Source organism: Temnothorax nylanderi, unplaced genomic scaffold (assembly GCF_030848795.1).
Source record: "Temnothorax nylanderi isolate EJ_2023f unplaced genomic scaffold, tnyl_v1.0 TNYL_tig0078_pilon, whole genome shotgun sequence".
Classification (NCBI taxonomy): domain Eukaryota; kingdom Metazoa; phylum Arthropoda; class Insecta; order Hymenoptera; family Formicidae; genus Temnothorax; species Temnothorax nylanderi.
The window spans coordinates 132428-155893 of NW_027249140.1; the positions used below are offsets into that span (position 1 = coordinate 132428).

General features: G+C 43.3%; 1 protein-coding gene across 2 annotated transcripts in view; it reads left to right on the forward strand.

The window, feature by feature from the left end:
• LOC139774316 (uncharacterized) overlaps nucleotides 1-23466 on the forward strand; it is a 349030-nt gene that overhangs the window by 129475 nt on the left and 196089 nt on the right. For both annotated transcript variants that reach the window (XM_071709515.1, XM_071709516.1), the window contains one exon: nucleotides 9155-9326. In XM_071709515.1, the coding sequence (XP_071565616.1) occupies nucleotides 9155-9326 (172 nt within the window). The remainder of the gene's footprint in view (nucleotides 1-9154; nucleotides 9327-23466) is intronic.

The following is a 23466-nucleotide window of genomic DNA, read 5'->3' on the forward strand; positions in this document are numbered from 1 at the left end:
CTATATAATAATTGTTATATTTACATAAATTTTATGTGATTATAAATTATATTAGATATATTATATTAGCTTCTAAAACGTAGAAGAAATAATGCTTATTACATTTATTATCATTGCTCCTCGTTATACAACATCAGAAAGTTTGTCATTAAGCATTAAGAATTTAATTGATTAATATTGAAAGAGTTCACATTCCATCGTTTCGCTGCCGTGTTCTTTTTGAGTGCGTGTTATACGCTTTCTCGAGACACGATTCTTCTTTTTGTGCCTCTCTCTCTCTTTCCTCATAGACGTATCTGGTATGCCAAGAGGGCTTTTGGCGTATGAAAGAGCTCGTGTGCACGCCCAAGCGCATCTCTCTCGAGAAAGAGAGTCCAAGAGCCATGCCTATTCATACGTCCGCGCGTCGTAATGCGTTGCCCGCGCGTGTGGGTGAGAACTCGCGTAGAAATATTTCGTTCGGCCGCTTCCTGCTCGTTTAATCAATGACATCTTTGAGCGTCAAGATGCGCGTCGAGCGTGTGCCGTAGTGTGCGCGCGAAGAAACGTCGGCGTGACGTGCCCCGGCGCGAAAAACCACGCGGATCTCGAGATCCAGAGCGATGACCTTCGAAAAAATGTGGAACGCCTCGTTCTTTCGATTATTATTTATCGATTTCGAAACTCCGCAATGCTCTTGTGTTCCGTCCCTCGCGATCATTAGCCGCGATAAATTGCAGCGACTACGTTTCGGGGGGATACGCAATTTTCGAATTATAAATCATTTGGAACATGATCCCGGTTAATTCAACCCGTTGCTGCTGAAGTTTGTTACACCAAGTTCAACATAAATCACAATGAGTTTCAATTTATGACATCCAGAGGCTGTAGACACACGCTGTATTAAAAGTATCTTGTTACGTAACAAGTATTGACATACAATATCCGATCTCGACTCATAAATGATTAAGTATAATCCAATATTATTGCCCATCTTGCTAGTAAATTACGAAGTTAATTTGTTATTAATTAAATAGCATTAATAACTAATAATTTCGTATGTTATTACGTATATTAAACTGCTCATTATTTAATTGCCATATATCGCGCGCCAATCCGTAAAATTTATGGCATCCTCTTTATGGAGAATGACGTTTTCTTGTTCCATTCATTTATATCTCTAGCTATCTGCAATAGAAGCTGTGTGGAAATCTTTCGCGAAAGAATTATTTTCTCCGTACGATGGTATGTCGATGAGTAAAATGGTACAATCCTGATACATGACACACACACACATTGGGGCGATATTGTTAAATTTATCTTATCACTTTAGGGACCTCGATAGCGTCCGTTACAGTTTTTATATCTTCACCAAGCGCAGACGCAATTAATCAGGCATCTAGCTGTAATTTTTTTTCCACACGTTACGACTTTCACCAATATACATGGCGCAATTGCATTGCGGTACATCGCGCGTGCACGAACATCCGAAGGCATCTTTATTGCATGCTATATTCACACTACGCGTAATATCTCAGCGTGCGAACGACGCGTATAATCAATGACATCTTTACGAGGAGCGCGATAAGCCCGCGAATTCCATGAGTGGCGACACGAAAGGAGAAAGGGCAGAAGCAGGAAGGGAAATAACGAAGAGCTGTCGAGGATGAAGATTGTAATCAGTGGCGGATTGAAAGGGAAGGCCACAATCCAATCGCAGCTTGCAGTAAATTTATTAATATTTTAATAGATCGTTGTATGCTCCTAATATTCTAAAAATTTTGTACAACATTTTAACTTGGTGCGTGCATGATACAAAAATTAAATTTGTTTTACCGCGAGATTAAAGTTGCCATGTATCTCAAAAAGCGTGTCTCTTTTCCGAGACATTTTTATAAGCAAGGGGTGCAAACAAAAAACTCAAAGTAAACATTTAATAAATAAGCATAATAATTTTTCACCAATTTGTCGTGAGGCTCCTAATATGACGATATTAATCTAAAGTTTCGAAAGATTTAATTAATTATTGGGTCCAACTTTTATGGTAAAACCTAGTTCCTTTATTTTGTCTATTAATACGGCATGAAACTTTTTCCCTGCAAAAGGTTCTTTCTTTTCACTTTGTATAAGTTTCGTATTATGATTACGGATTTTCTGGAGCTTTTGTTTTTACGGCCCCGTTCCCTGGTAAATCCGGTAGATCCGTCCCTGGCAGGCAGAGGCGCAAAGTCGAAGAGACAACAGGGAGTGTCCGCTGCTGCATGATAAATCCGCCGCGGCTTAATTCGCATCAGCTGTAACATCGTCCGGAATTCTTTCCCGCGACTGATGCGCTCGAGCGCTCTCGGGCTCCCCTTCGTCCGTCTTTCTTTCCTCCTCGTCCGGCCCCACGCCTCCTTCTCGCTGCGCTTCTTCTTACCGCTGCACTTCGCCTTTATGGGACTCGGCATCAACGGACCGCGATGATGTCACGGGGCGTGTCTCGCACCGTGAAACGTGCGCGGAATTCTTTTCGTCGGCCGAGTGCATTCGTAGATGCGAGAAACGCGCGAGCGGCAGATGCGCCCTTGCGAAGAGCGCGCTCGTTACGTTTCGCTTTTCGAGTAATTAGCTGGATTAAATGGTGCGATAATTTGCGCTTTAAACCGTTTATTATCGTTCTTGAGATTTTCGTGAGATATAAGGAATCTTACCTCAGTATTTTTTTTTATTCAGACGAAATGACTTTGAATTTACATTTTCATTACAACTAAAGTATGCCTTAACAAATATATATCTTTAGCAATTTGATAAATACGTAGAGATACTATAAATTATTGTAGATTTTGTCAAATTTATTGCTCGGAAAGTGAATATTTTCAAACGTAGATAGGTAAGCTTTCAGATCAGTTTCCTTCTTTATTTCTTCCTGCTATGTGTGGTCTGTAAATATATTACTTGCTCTACATTTCCTACTAAATTATATCTCTAAATATATTCATAAATAGCAAAACCAGGCAGTGTGTAGACCGAGGAGAACTTATGTGTTCTTCACGAGATAACTTTGGCCACGGGAGATAATACAATACATAATCCACTGTGTGGGTCGATTCGATTGTAGCATATGATGTGCATGTATTCTACCTAAGATGGGTCCACGACCACCGACGAAGTTTCATGATCGTGCTAATTAAATCCAATTAAGTCTGATTGGTGGAAGATTCTTGATTTCCATAAATGTCGTTGCAAAGAGACAAAACAAAAGAAAGAGAGAGAGTAAGAGCAAATTAAAAACGAGACGGAAGATAATGTACAGGTGGCCGAAAAGACACAGGAAGCGATCTGAGAAGAAAAATTGTGAATGATCCGATCGTGATGGAAATGTCAAGTCGCGGCGTCTCAAATTAACGCTTCCCCTGGCAGAGAGTCGGGTGATTTTCTCTTTTTCTACCTATTTAGTCCGTTCGTATTCGTCGCTAACGAGGTCTGCCATTGCCAAATAAAGATTCCCGGTCTCTCCGGGCTTGCTGTCATAAACCGTTTCCCCCTGCCGAATCGAATTAAGCTGTCGAAACGGCGGCGCATCATCTTCCACCTGATTGACAGTTTCGTTAATCGCGGCATCCTTCTCGATGACATGTGAACGCGATAATTCGTCGAAATTAAGGAGTTCGCATTGCGGGCCTCTTTAATTGGAACGGTCATTTGGCGAATCCGCACGCACGTCGCGTTACGCGGAATGTTCCTTTTTTTTCTCTCTCTTTTCATTCGCGCAAAATGTTATTCCGCACTACGCGGAAGCGATGAAACGTTGGAGAGCTCGGACGCGAGCAAAAAATATATGGCGCATGAAAGGGGACGTGTATAAAGCGAAAAATATATGGGCACGTGAAAGGGGACGTTCCACCTTTCGGTGGAGAGGTTGCCCTCGGAGTCACGGATGCGCGACGGGTAAACAAGTATAATGTCGCGCGCTCCCAAAGGTAGATGCACCCAGTGCGCGACCGGTTAATTTGGCCAGCCTCGATTAGCCGCGGGCGTAGTACCGAGCGAGTGGATTTATCCGCGTACAATCGCGAGACGATAATGAACTGGCCGAGAAGACTGTATTCGGCAACCGAGAGAGACATGTGCTCGCCGTGATATATGAACGCGAAAAACACACGTGCGCTGTTAAAAAAACAACCGAGAGGTCCAGCCAGCGAATTCCAGATGACGGATTCTGAGCGGAGATGGCAAAGAAGTGACTTTCTCATAAAAATAAAAGAAAAAAACGATGTCTTATTCGAGCGAAGATGGAACTGATGTTACAGTGGATTATCTTCCGAAGCATTATTGTTTACAAAACTTAACGAATCGCTTGGGAGTTGCATTTGCGGGTTTATGGGCGCAAAACCTCGCGGTTTGTTCACGCTTGGCTCGATACGAGCGTAACGATTTAATTGTCGCTCCCTCGGCGAGTTGCGAAATCTCGTGATGCATAGAGCGCGCAAGAAACGGGGAACGAGCAAAAACGGTGTCGGGAGCGTTGTGGAGCGACACGCTCGATATTGCCACGGCGCGGCGCGGACTAATCTACTAATTCAAAAATCGCCCTCTAAACACCCAATCTCCGGATAATGTCTACATCGGCAACTTCACCTAATCTCACGCGCGCGAGGGGCGCGCCGCGCGCTATTCGCGATAAAAAGAAACCGTGTATAATATGTAATGGGCCTATCTCCGTAATAACTCCGCAGTTACCTCAGTCACGGTAGATCTTGCCGATAATTTCAAAGACACAGCCGCATATATGCCCGGGACCGCCTATGTGTACATATTCCCCGATCCCGCGAGGAAGAGCAAGAGATTCGAGGTGCCGCGCCGCGCCGCGCCGTCGCGCTCGCGAACTCAACACCACCTCGGGCAAAGAAAACGTTAACATTTAGAATAATCCTTTCGTAACGTCATACTTTGATGCATAAGCTTCGCCATTACGCGTTACAGAAACGACGTAATTAACGTCGCTGTCCGCCAAGAATTTATTACTCGATGATCTAATGGGGCGCGAGAGTGTGCGGGCACCGGAAAGAGATTAACGTCGTCGTTGATCTGATTCGTTGAAAGACACGTCCGACAAGTTGTGACAAAATAGAGAATGCAGAAAAATTTGCCAAGGGAACAAGAGTAATAAGAAGTGGAAATGTGGAAAAGCTAATGCGGTGGACGTTCGCTAATCGATTACAGTTGAAAATATATAACGTGATCTTAGAAATCCAAAGAGTAGTAATTCAAGAATGTTTTAAACATGCGTATTAATTTTGTCTGATTCGTTAAATGATGCTATTTACTTTTCTCCAAGCTTATATTTAATCAAATGGATTTTACGATTAAAATATTATCATTTTTATGTTATTATCTAACATTTTCTGCCTCTCTCTTTTTTTTTGCTGTACTATTACTGCCTTCGCCGGAAAATTCCACAAAAGCATCGATTTGAAACTATTTACGTAGACGTTGCGTTACGATGTGGCGTCGCCGACGACGCGGCATCGATCGCGGACCATTTTTATCCCGAAACATTTGTAGTAATTAAATTAATTCTGCCGGGACTCGCCTGGGTCGGGGATTGCTCAACGAATGATTGATGAACGTTACACTCATTACGGGCCGCTACTGTGAGAACATACGTAATACATAGGTACGAATATGCCCGTCTATATTACGCTCATGTACGTATTTAGACGTAAACGTACATGCCCGCGCGTAAACGTACGATATATAAAACATATGTACGTCTCTCTCGCGGTGCGCAGACTGGAATCATTAAGAACAGTTTACCCGGTCTTTCATTAGTCATCGACGATTTAATGCGTCGTTTGATTTCATCCATCGAGGGACTGCAGCCGATCGCGATATTTGTTTCGTCCTTTTTCGCGCGCATCGGGCGTATCTCGCGCGTATCTCGGCTTCGACGGGATCCGGCTCTGCCCTTCCGCGCGACGCGACGCGACGGCCAGGCGCGCATTCCCTCTCGTTAAAGTTTATTAGTTTATAATTATTTATTGCCCGACGGATATCGCGGTTTACGACGGATTATTGCCGCGTGCGTATATTAGATTTAATTAGAATCGTCGTGTGTCGTAAAGGCGACCAGGCCGCCGCGCCGTCGCGCCGCTTCGTGCGTCTTCAACCTGCGTGACACGCATATAACCGTCCTCGTGGCTTTTACTGCCCGCCCGAAAAATACGCTTGTCCCGCTGTAGTTACCGACGTCGCTGCTCATCTCGCGGCTCATGAATAACAAGCGCACGTATCGCGGTTTCCAGAAACCAGAACTCCGCGATGGGACGGGGACCGTGTTTTGCGTGCCGAGTGCCTTCGCCTTCGGAATCGACGGAATCGCGATTTCGGTGTGTCACAAGAAGCGACCGGGGCGGCGTGTTTCGTATTTACTGTCGGGCGTACTTTATTTCGTCATTTGCAACGCGATATATTTTGTTCAACGCTTGCCATCGCCATTTCGAAATATTAAACTATTTAATTGTGCAACTGAGGAGACCACGCTCAGTCAGAATCATTGGAATATTTCACACAAGTTTGATTTTTTAACAAATTACAAACTATGCAATACGAAAAACATACGTATACGCAGCTAAATTTTGAATTAAAATTGTTAAATCAAAATGTTTTATTTAATGTTTTAATTTTTTTCTAATTATAGTTGTACATTATTCTCATATAATATTTTATTATTCCATTTAGATGCCCATGAAAATATAGAAAATAAAAAATGATGAATTATGATAACGAGAAAAGGCGGGACTGTTATTTATATTCTAGTTTTACAATACGTTTCTACGAGGACTGTAAAGCCTTTCATTCTCTAATATTTTCTCATTGGTCGCACAGTTTTACAGTGATTTGAATAGCTCTGCTAAATGCGCCGGTAAACTCCGTTATAAATTATTGCGGGTAGCGCAACGGAGAGTCGTTTTGTGTGTGTGCGCGCGCGCGGATGTGTTACGTGTAATTTGTTAATCGCGCCGTGGTGTTACAGTTACACTCACCGCCAGTGTAACCACCGGCCGGTCGAAGTTGCGCTATTAGCGTCGTATCGTGTTTCACGACACGAATCATTTGTTTGATCGTATGACGGGTATACGGCGCGGACAGAAGAGAGACCGAGCTTTTCATTGTCGATGTGTGCACGAGCATTCCCACGTTTCATCGAGAGGTTGTTGTCGGGGAAACAATCGCGCGCGAAACCGGTCGCCGTGTGCTGTAAATCCGATCTTCTGCACGATTGTTTCGGAAATCCGATATCGAACGCGGAACGCAGCGATCGATCACGGCCGCTACAAAACGATCCTCTTTTGATGCAATTAGGCGTCGTGTCGTATCGCGTTGCGGTACGAATATTTAGTTAGCGTTAGTGACAGACGTAGGGGAATGCATTGTGTGCAATAACTGCGTTATTTTTCGCGACAGAGAAGCGGAACAAATATTATGTTTCATACTAACAGTTTTATACAATCATTTCAATTCGCCATTATATTTTTTTCTTTTCTTTTTTTCTTGATACTATGTCTTCATTATTTTTGTCTCTTTCTTCCTTCTTTATTTATATTTTAATAAGACTTCGAGAGATTAATTTGTACGATTGTTCTTGATTTTTTATTAATTTATTTTATGTAAATGTCATAAATATGCATATTAATTCACACTGAATCTTTAATAAATGCTAAATACAAATTAACATAATTCGTATTGGTAACACTTTCTCTCATGACGCTGCATAGCACATCCGCTCTATAGATATTAATGGTCGAAAGTACCGTTTTTGTCAATCGTCTCGTTTTCGATACCAATGACGTTCGCATCCAATTTGATCGCAATCTATGAGAATTGGTTCCTTCGCGTGATTGACTATTAATTCCGTCGATCATTAGACGATCGGAGGTGTGTCACAGGGAAATTAGATAGCGCGGGGTATACAAGCGACCGACAGGCTTAGGCCGAGTCGAATCTCTCGTGGGAACTGGTCGTGATTAGTCCACGTCACTACCGACGCTAGTTATGCTAATTGCGCTTAAGCACTTTGGCCTGCTATCAGCATCGGCTATTGAAACCGCGGCTGAGTAAGTCACGTACACAGGCTAAGACCCTTTGTCCGTTTGTTCGTTTCGCCTATATCGATATCGCGGCTTTCCAAAAATTATTATTTACGGGGCATCGGGGCATTAACTCGACAATCTCGGGTACGACAATCGGCGATGTTGCGTGGGTGACGAAATTTATACTTGCCGCATCTAAGTCTCGTCAAATCGAGTCCCCCACAGCCGCAGCGGTAACATCCGCAAAATTACCACGTTATGTAAACGGCGTATTATACTAATATTCATTTACGTCAGCGCAACAACGGCCTCGAAATACATGTGAATTAACTCGGAACGGTGTAATGTGAAGTCTCGAGATTGCTTCGCACCTTTTCTCAATAACTGGAAGGAAGAGAGGGACACCTACGCGAACGAGTCGTGGTAGAGATCTTTTAAGATCTCCGTTGACCTTACGCAATCGCGATGAACAACACACCTTTATATTAAATATTATAACAATTTCGCTAGGAATTGAGGAGAACTCCTACGATTTTACATTCGAAAATTATCAGAAAATGCCTTATAGAATAATGCTTTGCATTATTCTATAGTTTTACGAATCAAATATTTATGTTATGTTATCATGATTTATAAAGTTTATTATATATTTCTTTATATTGAATATAATTGAGATAAATAATTTAAATGATATACCACATTTTCATTTCAATTAAATATTTATTAACACTGAAACTACCGAATATTAACCTATACATATTTCTACCAAAGGGTTCAAGATGAAAAAAAGAGAAAAAAAAGAAAACAAATTTTATAAAAGTCAGAGAAAGTTTCAGAAATTGTGATGTTTTAAAAATGAATAATAATTATTTCAAAAAATGTCAAACAGGTCATTTTAATCTCCTGTTTTAGTGTTAGTTTAATAATGCTTTTTTTTACATTTCGAGATCAACAAATTCCTCTTTGCGGCTTGCAAACATTCTTGTACAGCCTGAAAGGCACCTGATAGATCTCAAGTACTACGCCCAATGGGTAGGAACGCTTCTGTTAATGGTATATAGTTGCCAAGCCACTGACGAGCGCGTTTCCTTCTGTTGCAGGCGGCGGGACCGCCGGTGCAGCTGGAACCAGTGGACCTGTCCGTGAAAACTCCCGTGGTGTTGCAGGTGCCACGGTACAGTCCGGCGGCGATAATTAACGCCGTCGCAAGAAGAGTACCGTCGCCCTCGACGACGCCCACGCCGCCGCCGCCGCCGCTCTGCGTATCTACCGGTGAGTAGACTAAATTTACGCACGATCGGAATTTTCCGATAGCCACGACCGGGCGGCGAGTTATGACCGCGGACGCGAGCCAGCCGCTTGGAAGTCGAGGAAAGGGCCGGGCAACCGACCGGACGGTTACCGGCGATCTCCAACATCCGTTGTGACGTATACGCAGTCGTGTAAGGGGATCGGGCGGTCAAGCAATTAAATCTCGTCTCACTTTCTATGTAGCATCAGACTCTGGAGTAGAGTTTTTTCGCCAAGGTTTTATATTACAAGCTTGCCATACACAAGCTTGTTATACGGCTTTTGGGTATTTTGGAAACCTTCTACATCGGCCACAAGATATCTATCGTTACGCAGTCGTTTCACAATAGAATACGGTCCCTTAAAACTAGGAATAAGTTTCTTACAAATACCTGGAGTGTTTTCGAAATTCTTAAGCATAACTAAGTCTCCTTATACGTGATCGAATATCGAAAAAAAAATTCCTTGTATTGCATTAAAATTTTGATGAGAAAATGAACATTTTTGGTATTAGAAAAAATGCTGAATTTAAGGTGAAATTACTCAAGATCTTTACCGAGACGACAAGATATCTTTTGAAACCGCAGTTAAAACTGTAATGGATGACGAATTAGCAATGGCACAAAACACATTCCCGATGCAAATTGAAAAGACGTATGGCTGCTACCGTACATTAAAATCCCGTTTGCACTGCGTATTCTTTACAATCAACGTTTCGCTTAAATAGGTATTCATGTATTCTGATACATTCCAGTGCGCCACGTACCACGTATGTACGATCGTAAGCGCAGCGCGTCAAAAGATTTCTACCCGGTCTTCTTTCTCCGCGCACGCATTTATCATTGCAGTCATCCTTAGGCTGCAAATAATGCAGCTGGTTAAGTGCACTCCCCTTTGATCCGCGAACGATCTAACATCGCGCGGCCACGTTGGATCCTCATAACATCTCTTCCGAGAGCTACATACCGCGTGTAGTATCACGTACAAATCCATCCGCTCGAAAAAGTGACGACGTTAAACTACGTGTAATAAAATTTGTTCGAAACGCCAAAGGAACGAGATTGCGATCTCGCATAATAAATTCTACTTCTAGATTCTCTCTCTTTCGGCCTCGCTCTTGACTTCCATTCATTTCACATTTCTGTGCGAATTGGAAGATTAGAAGCATGAGTCATAGATTTCTTATATAATAAGAATTTAATATTATGTTTAAAAAAAACCACGCTAATTTTGTAAGAATATTAATCTGAAATTATCGCATATGCACGCACGCACAGGAAGATAAAGAAAATATGAAGACATTGTTTCCACATCACGGGCAAAGGATTGGCATCGCCAATCCTATTCGATGGATCGCGCCGGCGCGGGGACTTGGCGTTCATCAGAAACTGTCAAGAGCAGAAAGGCGACGAGTTTAAAGAGTTGCCGAGAGCTGTCTGCCTGCTCGCGCAGAATAGGCAATCGGATCGAACGGGTCGATTTGTGAGGCGCATCGCCGCGCGGGGCAAATTGCGCAATGCAGTTTTGCATAACGTTTTCGCACGCACCGCGCCGTCGTTCCCGTTATGACGGCGCGGCGACGGCGAAGCCGCAAGATCGTCCGCCGCACGAGCGTGCATATGCGCGCACGATGCACACGCCTTCCCCCCTCGAGCGTGGATGCGCGCAAACCGACAATAGATATTCCGTAACGCCCACGTTAGCGGGAGACAAAGGCCTGAATGGCCAGCCCGGCAGATGCACGGGTTACACCGACGGTTATGCACCGACGTAATGCACCGACCAAGTCCGTCGATTTAGAACGCGCCGCGCCGCACCGCGCGCGCGCGCTCTGTCCATCCGTTTATTCGTTCTTCGTGACGAAGGCGCGGTACCCCGCCTGTGCGCGCCACGTAAAAGGCGCGCACACGCACACGCGCTTACTCACACACGCGTGTACGCCGCACTCGGAGTTACGTAATTCGGAGAAGAGCACGCGGAGCCGAAGGAGCGTGGAACCGGCGGTGACGACACCTTTCTACGGATAGACGGAGAGACGGAGAGAAAGAGATCCGGGAGTGTCCACTATACGAAACGCCAGGCTCGTGCCCCAGCCTATCTCTCGTGACAAAACGTCTCTCCTTCATAGGAGAGACACGAATTCCCTCGCGAATTCCTGCCTCGTGTCGATTGCATCTCGACTCACCGGCACAGAATTGACGGATCGATCGGAAAATTGTAAATTTGCAATAGGAGCTTTAATAAATGGCAAATAATAAATTTCTATTTGGAGTTTTCTTATTAAAAATGAATAGAATAATCGAATAAGTTTTATTTTCGTTTGCGTTAAACATTTATCACTTCAACTGTTATTAACTGAATGCAAGAGAACAGAGATGCACGGTTCGTCATAGAAAATTCTTGAAAAATTATTTATACGGACAGCTGTATATTGTTCGACAAACTTTTACATTCGCGACATTCCTCGAATGTAATGCACTTTTTTCTCTCGTTAAAAATTTCGTCTCTCACCGGCTTCGCATTCGTTTCACGTAGTCGAGGATTTTCTAGTTCGAAGCAGCCTAGATGGAAAGCTACCTGGTAGTTTCTGTTGCACCAATATTCAAATGCACCGGCGCGCCTTTACGCGCCTCTCTTTGCGGCACGTCGCTCGAAATATCTCTAATGAATTGGAAACGCGTCGCAATACCAGGGGACATGCCCGTAGGAACGTTCGATGACGACATTCTCTTTTGTCAAGAGGAGAAAGACCCTGGCGACGTCTGAAAGCGTCGTCGTCTCGGCGCGATGTCCACCGAGAGAGTCGGACTTCGGACCTGCCCACGTTCGGCCTCAAACGCGGCTCTTTTCCCGCCGTTTCTTCTCGCCCACGGAGGAATCATCGCGGCTAAACGGAGAGCCGCGGATCACTCATTTCAATTCCACGGAGGAATACGTACACGGCGATGGTATACGATAAACTGAAACGGCGAAGTGATGGCCGATAGATAATCGATAAGCGGCGGCGATGCGTCCCGTGTAGGTCGCTATTTGCCTAGTTACCCACATCGCCGCTGCCCGGCCATGTGAAATTGGAAATTAGAAATCGGACAGATAATGTGGGTGCAGGAGATTCCGGGTTTCTAACAATGAGAAATCGCAGCCGGTCGCCAGCCGGCGCGAGGTGTCATAAATCTCGGACCCGGCACGCGAACCGTCGACGACAACGACAACGACAACGACGACGACGATGAGACGATGACTACGGCTAATCCTACTTCCGAGCGTCCCAGTTTCTTCGTTTCAACGGGCCACGAGATTCATCGATGCAACAACGTTGCAAGTGGGTCAAACGCAACGTAAAGTCCGTAACTTCGATTACCTCGTAACGCGCGCGAAGTAACCGTGCATGTGCCGGCGTCGCGAGAAGCACAGGTGGCGGATTCGAATTTCCATAAAATGCGAAAACTATTACCATAGGTAATGACCCTCGAATAAGCTTGATTCACGACAGATAAAATCATAGCGTTGCTAGCGTACCCAGAAAAAAAAAAACTGACCGAATTTTTAAGATGTCTTTTAACTCTTTAGGATGCAGATTATTTATAAATTCTTATCACCGAGTTTCTCTTGTATAATTAAATCGTACAATATTACGGAGGAAAATTAATTTTTTAGCGAATGCTGATTTCAAATTATCAAGAATCGTTATTACGACGCCGATCGTCCGTAAATAAAGCTCTCCGTGAAACGTGATACTGGACAACTTCTGTTACGGAGAAACAGAGACGCGTCGGAGATCGGACTTGGCCGGAACCGCGAGGCCTTCACCATTAGGGTGCCCGCCGATGCCATTAGCGCCGCTCTGAGTGATAGACGCCAACATTAGCCGTCCGACGACTCGTAACTTTCGCGGCTATCCGCGGCTATTATCCCGCGAGAAGACTCCTCCGGATCAGGTCCGATCTCGGCTGCGCCGTCAGCTCCGGAGCTCTTTGCCGAAGGTTCGCCTTTCAGGTTTGCCTTTAACGGGCACCCCCGCGGTCTCTTCTGCATCGCCGCCGCGCCGCCGTCGACGAGGACGACGACGACAACGAGGAGAAGAAGCGAGGAGAGCCGCGGCGAAACGACAGAAGATTCCACGGCTGCCAAAGGCAGGCGACGAGCACGAGGCTCACGAAGGAATCCACGACTATCGGAAGCGATCGCCGAATGCACGGGCAATAATTTACTCCTCCTCCCTCCCGGGGTCTTCCTCCACCCTCGTCGCGGTCGGTTGGCCGGTCGTCGTGTCTTCTCGCGTCTTCCTTCCAAGTTCTCGCGGAACATCGCGCCGCTGCGACTGCTGTGGGAAGAATATCGGGTCCGTTAGGCCCGTTTCACAGGTCGCGGAATTTTCTCCTCCGGTAAGTGCTGGATGGAGAGAAACGAGGCGAGAGTAACGCCGAGATATACGGCGTGTTTAGTCGCCACAAACATCATGCCTACTTAATTTAATTTTCTCTTTAAATAATCGCGGATTTTAGACTATTCCCGTTCTGTTACTTGGCATAATGTAAGCCCTCTTTCGATTTTTCAGATTTTATCTGTTGCTATTTTTCTACACATTAAAAACCATTGAAAATTTCTCAATTTCCGCTGATTTTTAATGTGTAGAAATAGCAAGTGACAGTTCCTTAAATAAAAAACTTTAAATAAATACTTGACGCTCTATAAATAAAAGATTTATATTAATTAAGCGCAGTTATTTAAAAGTGTCCCTATGATTGAGATATAAGTGATTATAGGAAGCGCCTGAGAGATCTCGATTTAATCGCGAGATCTCGAGGATCTTTAAAACTCTATAGACATATAATTCTATATTCTATTCTGCAGCATAATAAACGCTTATTGCATCTATTACTGTTTAGCCTGAATAAATATAAATACTTTTACTTCGCGCGGCGCGGAGATACAACCGCGCGTGTCAAAGTCTGTGACAAACAATTCGCGATTACTGGCGGCCGCATTAATCAGCCGTATATCGCCCGATCGAAAATAATTTAAGATCTATTGTACCCGTTTCGCATTGCGCTATCTGATAAAAATCTGCTTTGCATGAAGCAGGTCTTAATGCTAGCCCGCGCGCAGAGCTGCAGGAGAGAATAGCAGTAAAGGCATTGTTAGTAGTGCGCGTCCCGTTACTTTGTTGCAGTTGACAGCGAATAGCCAAAGCACAAGCGAGAATGCCCTACGGCGATGACTATCGATTTCACGGAAAAACCACGCGCTTTTATTCACCGATTAAATAGACATTTCATTCACCATTGACGGTTAAACAGCTACGGCGTACGCGCGGCTTTTAAACATTCGCCAACCATCGGACTCTTGGTAGTATAATTTATTTACGATTCATACCATTTCATGCTGTTTAATTTTATAGCCGATCACCGGCAAATATTAGATTTTCTCCCTCTTAGATTTAATACTAAGCACTCGACATTCCCATAAAAATCACATTGGTTTCGAAACGCAGACGAACATCGTCAGTCATTGAAAGAATAAGAATGCTAATATAAATAATATAATATTATAATTAAAAAGTGAAATCTCAGAATATAGTCGCTTGAAATGGTTTCGTTTTCCAGCGACATATAAAAATCGCGATCGGCGTAGTTACGTTAATATGTTAAATACGCGCGACTTGCGTTATTCGTTGCGGTACAAGCTACATTCCGGTAAAGAGCGAAGAGCGGGTTAAAATTTAGACGTCAGAGTGGCGATCGCGTTCCGTACGAGTCGGAAGGGATTCGTGGAATGATCGCATGCGAGCTCGCGCCCGCGACTATAAATATTTTGCAGCGGCGCGACACGACGCGACGCGACGTGGCCGCGCTCTTGCGCGGTTACCGGTTTATCCTCGTCGTAATATCGTATCGCGAACAGCAGCCGGTGGAAGAGAAGGACCGGTATCGAGATTAGTTCCGATTGCACCGCCGCGAGACGGAGAGTTATAGGAAGGGCTCTCTCTCCCCGGCTCTGCGCCCGCCGACTCTCTCGGCCAGGCATCGATCCCGGGCTACCGACTGTTCCCCTGCCCGTTAATGAGTCATGTTTAATTGGCGTGGGAAGCCCGCGGCGGCTTACGTCCGCGTAACGGAATTGAACCGTACCCGATGCAACCGGTGCCGCGCGCGAATGCACCCAGGCACTAATGTCCCGTCCGCCCCCCCCCCCTCCGTCACCCCGCGAGAGATGCATCGGCCAGCAGCCGGTCGCGCGATTCTTTCTGGAGACACACACGAGGATCCGGCCAATTCGCCATCCTCCGACGAGAATAATAAGTATAATAAAGGTAACGTAAAATAACCTTTTTTTTTATTGCACGTCGCGCAAAATTATGTGCTACAAGGTGACGTGTTGTTATTATAGTTAACGAGTAATTGTAAGTCGAGTAAATGCTTTCTAAAGTACGGGATTCCGTGACCAATCGCGACCGGACTTGCAAAAACGCGCCATCAAATTGTGATTTCACGTTGCTCGCGCGTGATTTGACGCGTGCCAGCCGCGAGGCGCATCGACACCGGAAATATTGTCGTAACAGATGGTACGCGTCGCGAGATCGGCTCCGGACATTTGCGCAGCCCCAGGCGGGATTAAAATTCCCCCCCCCTTCCCTCGTGTACTCTTTACGTTGATTTTTCTCAATAACTCTTCATTTTTTGTATTAATGAGATCAACAAAGAGATAATTCATCTAATATTCTAATACACATATTCTAATACACATATGACAACAAATTATTGTATAGCTCTAACTTTCACACCACTTTTTTGTTACCTTTAAATTAACCGTATGAAATTACTGTGACCATCTGCACAATTCTGAGACACCCGTAGCTCCCAATTTGAAATCTATATGCATTGAAGGACTTGATGCGACGAACGACGTTCGTCGACCATGTCCTTCAATGACGTGGTATTGCCATCTCTTAGCGACTATGACAGCTGGATCGCGCGAAACCGCGACTGGAGGATCTTGAATACGTTCCCCAGAGCGTGCCAGCGATTCTCTATTTTCGTTTCGTGAAAGGATCCACGATATTTCATGTCACGGACACGAGCGAGAAAGCGTTTTATTACCACGGCTGGCGTATTGCTTCATAGAACGGTGGCGCGTACGTACTACGTTGCCCTAACGACGAGCTATACGCGAACACTTGCGGTAGTTGAGAATAGAATCGAAACCAGATCGCGGCGGTCGCCTAATATCCGTGTAATTGGAATTATACACAAATTTACGAGCACACGCTATGCGGAGTAAAATACTGTGAAAAAACACCGCCGATCGAAAACTTACACTCGTTTTCAAGTCAGATTATTGATAGCGATTACGATTATTTAAGTAAGTTTGTATTATATTTAAGATACGTGTGAGTTATAAGCAATAAAAAACTTTTAGTTAATAGGAAATATTTTTAGAGCTTTAAATGTACAAAATTGCATTAAAACAAAAAGCGTGATCGTCTCATTTTATAATAGGCATCTAATTTTCTAACGCAACAATCTTATTACGCATCATTGCCATAAATTATACAATTTATAGTAAATATTTGTACAGTCTTTTATTCCTCTCAATTACAGATATAGACATTTCAGATAAGACTTTCGATCAGTAGCCTTTCAGAGACAATTCAAATCGCAGAATCCCCTTTTGTCGCCAGGATTCGCGCATTTGCGAGCCGCCGATTGCGTCGTTAGAGCGTAAAGGGAAATGAGTATCTACAAGCGTACTCGCGAGAGGTGGCGGCAATACACGTTCCTGTTCCCTCGTGCGGCGTAATGTACATCGCGAATGCCAACACGAGTCACACCCATCATAGAGAGCCTGTGGGTGGCGCCATGTATTCGCGAATAAGTCGTACGACCGGCATCCTACGACGGTCCACGAGGTGCTTCGCGAAGCGCTCGGAGCGACGAAACACTCGTTATTATACGTGCACCGTCCGACCGAGGCGAGATTTTATCGGCATGAATAATCGCGCGGAAATTTTAACGTCCGTTAAGAGCAACGACACCTGATCGCGCGAGGATGACGTGTACCTCGCGGATAACTGTACGCGAGTCCCTCTGTTCTCGGATATATTTGCCATACGGCGTGATGTATCGAGAAAAAATGCTCAATCAATCGTCATCAGACTGTTTCGAATCTGGGGATCTTGATCGATCGGACTTAACATCGCATACTAAAAAATCTACATATTTACACTGAGAAAAAAATACTGTTGCTTCAATTAAATGTGGAATCCCGGGGTGCCAGAAACATAAATAGTTGATTCAATTGTATAAATAGTTGATTCAACTATAGTGTAGTCGTTTTAATAATTCAAATATTGAATCAACTATTTAAATATTGAATCAACTATTTATACAATTGAATCAACTATTTATGTTTCTGGCACCCCGGGATTCCACATTTAATTGAAGCAACAGTATTTTTTTTTCAGTGTATGTATGTACATAATTAATTCTTTTATGTAATTTTTGTGAACCTGTATTAACTGATAATCTTTTGGTAAATGCAATATACACTTATACCAAAATACGATATTTGATTGCCAAAGACTTTAGAAATAAAGCCAATAATTTTTAAGAATAACAATACTAGAAGAAAAATGAGAATGTTATATAAATGGAGAGCATCACGCGTAAATAAATATCGTGATGTAATTCGTGATTTCGATCCTTCATGATATTCGAACGCTGGTTTACATTTCTTATCACGGTATTCCTTATTATACTTTTGTGTACGCTCAATCTTTATAGAAGCTTTTTCTCTAACCTTATCTAAATTATCGCGATTGGTTTCATCTAACTCGTCTCTATTATCTTGTAAATACTCTTTAAGATCGTCGATTGACTCTCCACGTTGTTCTACGCCAAAAAGTAATTTGCTCGGAGTTTCACCAGTAGATTTGTTCACAGTATTGTTTACAGAATATTCCGCGTTAGCTAAAAATTTGTACCATTTGTCTACTGTATCATGTGACAATTTACCTAGTAGCGGAGTAAGGATTCTGTTGATCCTCTCAACCTGACCATTCGCTTGCGGTGATCCGGTAGCGATCTTTATGTGCTTGACATGACTTTCCTCAATAAACTCTTGGAATTCGCGCGAGGTAAAGCAAGTTCCACGATCAGATACTATAATCTGCGGCCTACTATAGTTTTCGAAATATCGCATTAAACAATTAATAGCCTCCTTGCTAGACGTTGTTTTCGTCGCATAAAGTTTTACAAATGTTGTGAAAGCATCTATCACCACTAAAATATATCGCTTTGTCGATTGTTGCTTATCCATGGGTTCAAGATGATCCACATGTATAACGGAAAATGGAACATTACCCTTAGGAACTAAATGGAGAAAACCTTCACGTTTCCCAGAAATAGGCGAATAGGAAATACACTTTAGACAATTCTTAACATGCATATTTATCTTTTCTTTTAATTTCGGAAACCAATAGTTTTGAATAATTGCTTGATATGTTTTTTGTGTACTAAAATATCCCATCTCATCATGATACTTAAATATCACGTTTTTCTCCATCTGTTCCGGTACATAGAAGAGTAATCTTTCACCACATTTACGATAAATAAGACCGTTTCGCATTTCGAAAAACTTATCTTCGGTTTGTTCTAACATATCTCGGATCTCTACAATCTTTGGATCTCGACTTTGGCAAATAGTGAGATTCCATTCAAATGGATTATCTTCAATGACACCTACGACGCGGCTAAGTGCATCTACATGTCTCATCCGTGCGGAAGGTCTATGCTCTAACGTATAATCATAACCTAATAGTTCTAACGACCAACGAGCAATTCTAGGATTTACATATTTCTTCTTTAAGGTCATCGCCAACGAATTACAATCAGTGAATATCTTGAATTTGATGCCTTGTAAATAAATACGGAAACGCTTTAACGCATATATAATCGCTAATGTCTCTAACTCAAAACTATGCAACTTGTCAGTCGCCCTTGTTTATCGGATAAACCACGATTCTAAAAGAAAGTGTGTCTCGATCGAGAAATCATTTCACAGATTCGCGTGTTATATCGCTTAGGAGTGCCGAACTCCTGTACAATCCCGTTCCCCGCGTCTGTTATTAATGTTCGAGAGAGTATCGAGCCTCCGAGATATATCCCGCGTATACGAATGCTTTCACGCCGGTTACTTTTTTTAATAAGCCGCAATCGAATTTACGTAATCCGCGCGAGCGTATACGCGCGTGAACGCTTTACAAAACGTTTGTCAGTATATTTTCCTTACAGGCCGCGTAACACCCATTAGGTGCGAAAGGATTAACGCGCGGCCGACCGGCTTTCCAACGGCGTAAATCACGGAATCCGGAAAGGCGATTTCGCGCGCGCACGGAGAGAGATTTTCGCCGCTCGCGCGAGGTATCGGTCACGACGTGGACAAAGCGATACGCGCGAGGAGACCAGATGCGTAAACGCGCGATAAAAACATCTCCTACCGAGCTACACACGCCGGTTAACCACGCGATCACGACCACGACCACGGCGACGCGAGGACCGCAGGCGAGGACTACGGGTTGCGACCCCAATCGTATTCGGATTCTACTTTGCGCAGGTGTGCGTGATCATTAATCCAGAAATGGAAGTGAACGTTGAGGAGTTACGAACACTCTAGCCGTTCGCGCGTCTAGGCGCCGCGTTTCTTTCCCGTTCGCCGCGTCGTTTTCGCCAGCGTCCGTCGATCGCTTCTTTCTTCTTTGTTTTTTTATACGCGATAAAAAAGAGGCGTGGCGCGTACGTTACCTGCGTGAACGATCTCGCGGTTAGAACTATTAAGCGCGCTTGGCCATTGCTCGCGAGCTAAAGCGTGAGCGCCGAAGTGAGTTTTTTTTGCTCGCGGTTCGCCTCTTTATCGAGGCGATTACAGCGTTTTAAGACTATTTCAGCGGACTTCTCTTTTTTTTTCTTTTTGCCTTCACTCGCACTGCAGCTCCATCCGTTGGCAGCCGCCAACAAGACTACATACCGCTCCATGTTGCTTTTTAATTGGGGAATCGCCGGTGAACGCATCGACCTTGAGATCTCAAGGCGAATCGAACATCTGTCTACGCACCTTGGATTATTATTTCGTATCGCGTAATTATGCTGGAGCGCGAATCAGGGTAATTCCTCGAAAAGGTTCACGATCGACCGTTCTTTTCACTTCCCGTGTAGAATATCTCATACACGTGTTACATTTTTTTTCTTTCTACAGATACTTTATTAAGATTAAAATTGAGGATAATTTGACGAAAAAAAATTTCCGATACTTAAATTTTAACATAAGAATTTAGGTAAAAAATAAATAACTTATTACATCTGCTTTTGACTTCACTCGTCAAGATTCTCTTTAATTCTTCTTATTTCGCATCTCTTTTTATAAAATTGTCAATATATTCTAACTTTGTGATTAACATTATTTTTTTGTCTGAACTTTAATACTTATGAGTGAAAGTACGATATTTCTCCACATATATATGGCAATTTCTGTATCCTATACAAGAAATTAATCGATGTATAACAAGTACCAGTCTATTTTACAAAATCGACCAATAAATCGTAAATGTATTATATAATATATAAAATATAAAAATATTCACAACGCCAAATTTTAAATCCGAATTTTTATCCAAGAGAAATTTCGTAACACAAATACATTTAACTCTCATTATATGTATATCAATATTTAATGACGCGCAATGGTGTTTCAAGTCTATGAAGCATAATCCAACGTCGAAAGAAAACAAAACAAGCACCTACACCGCAAGCGATTGTGCAGAACGTTCTAACGCTCGGGACAAATTCGTAATTTATTCGCTGGTATTCGCGACTGCTACCTCACGCAAGTGGTAAGAACGAGGAATTACCTATAGGTCGCTCCTTAAACGTACGCATGCCGATACGTGGTATACGAGGCTGCCTATTGCGCGCGTGGATTTTCCATAGAATGGTCGATCGACGGTGGGCTCGTCCGCGCTATGCGGTATGCGGAAAAAAATTCCACATAATTAACCCATAAAGCAGCGCAATCGCCGGGGATCTCTCTATGGTTTATCCATAAGCGAGCGGCGAGGCCACTCCGCGAATCGCGCGTGCTGCACATGCACCTGTGTGCTGGTGCGCCGCACCTGTACGCGGCCACGTAAAGGCGAAATTATACGGTTCGTTTCTGGCTTCGATGCTTTCTGGCTTCGAGGTAAAAAGCGAGGAAACGCTCATCCAGATCTAGTCAGTTTGGATCTCTCGAATAATATTGATATGCACTAAATTGTACTGCATTACATTGAAAATGAATAATAAAAATTAAACGGAAAAATATATATGCTGAGAAATTTATGGGCTCCATGAAATTGCAGTGGATCGAACTGCATGGCCTAGTTTCTAATGATAAAGAAAAACTCGTTTTGTATTCGTGCTGAGTGAGCGTTGAAAGTGAATCGTATAAACACGGCTTAAGCCAGACAACGTGCGTGTGCGTAAGACACACATAGTCGGGCGAAGCGACAAGCTGGAACCTGTGTGAAGTTAGCACCCCATTTTTGAAATTTTGAAATTCTAAAAGTTGTTTCGGGTTGTTCTAGACTTGTTCTAAATTGTTCCAGAAGATCAAATTTTTAAAATAAAAATGTTCGCGGAAAATTAATAAAAACGATTTTCTGACCTGGCACCCCATTTTTCGAAAATCGAACTTTTCAAGGTTGTTCTAGGTTGTTCTAGTTGTTCTAGACATTGTTCCAAAGTATTAGTTCGATTGGTTAAGAACTTTAAGAGATATTAAAAAAAGAAAAAATTTTAAAAATAACAGTTTTTGGCCATTTATTCGTAAACAAAATGACTTACAAAACTGTCGATCTAGAACATATTTCTAACCGCGTAGAATAACTCAGAACAAAATTTTTAAGACCAGAACAAGAAATTTAAATTCCAGCCGTGCGCACGTTAGGCGTGAACGCCATATACGCACTGCGAACACGAATCCCGGCCGCATGTAGGTACTACCGCCGCCAAATCCGATCGGTATTCGACAGCGTATTTCGCGAGTCCGAACAAAGTCGGACAGCTGGCAGAATTGATCGACGTGATTACGGATATTTTGCCGTGCAAATAAAATTATTTGATATTTTTTATCGAGCCCGGGGTAGATAAAGGCCTTCCTCGCTTTGGTGAGTTGTTTAAACAGCTCACACATGAATCTACCTGAATCTATTAACGCTGTTAACAGTTCTTTCCTGTCGATCTCAGCTTTTTTATCGTTGAGAATCATATTGACTGCTTTTCCCAGTGACGACAGACTAGCGCCACAAAGATCTTGGTCAATTGCTAGATATTTGTCTCGTTTCTTCGCTGTGTCATTCACGATTGCCTCCACCTTTGGATTTAACTTTGGTGTGTCAATGGGACAATTGCCTTTACGTGGGTACATTTTGAAGAATTTGATTTTGCTCTCTTTATTGATGCCTTCGGCGAGGACTTTCTTCCAAGTCTCCTCCAATTTTGGATGAAATACGAATTCCTCCTCGTTGTTAGAGAGCCCTTCGCCAAAAATCTCCAAAGTTTCCTCATCTAACTCGACAAAGTCATCGTCCTTTTCGAGTTCTGTCACTTCCAAACTATTAGAGTTTTGATTTCTACTTTCGTTTTTCTTATCTCCCTCATTGAGTGGAGGATTTAAGTCAATGTATAGAGGAATGTCTGGAAGTGCCAAAGATCTAGGTTATACGCTATCAAATTATTGACGCAAAAGAGAACATTACTCTTTATATAACCTAGTCAGTTCGTACGGAATTTGTCTCACCTCTCGTGTGAGCTCACCGCCGATAAGACTGTCTCAATCTTAATAAAGGAGACATACAACTCATAACTTACCTGAATCTTTTGAGACTAACGAAATGGTATCGTGGTCTCGACTACTTGACGGTGGTACATTTTTACCCTTCTTAATCAATTTCTCTTGAATTCTCCTCAGCTTCTTTCGTAGCCTCTCCACTGAGGGAGAACGCTCTCTCTTTTTCGACTTCTTTCCCATTTCTATAACCAAAATAACAATTTATTATTTTACACTTACTGAAACAACGTGGTTTCTC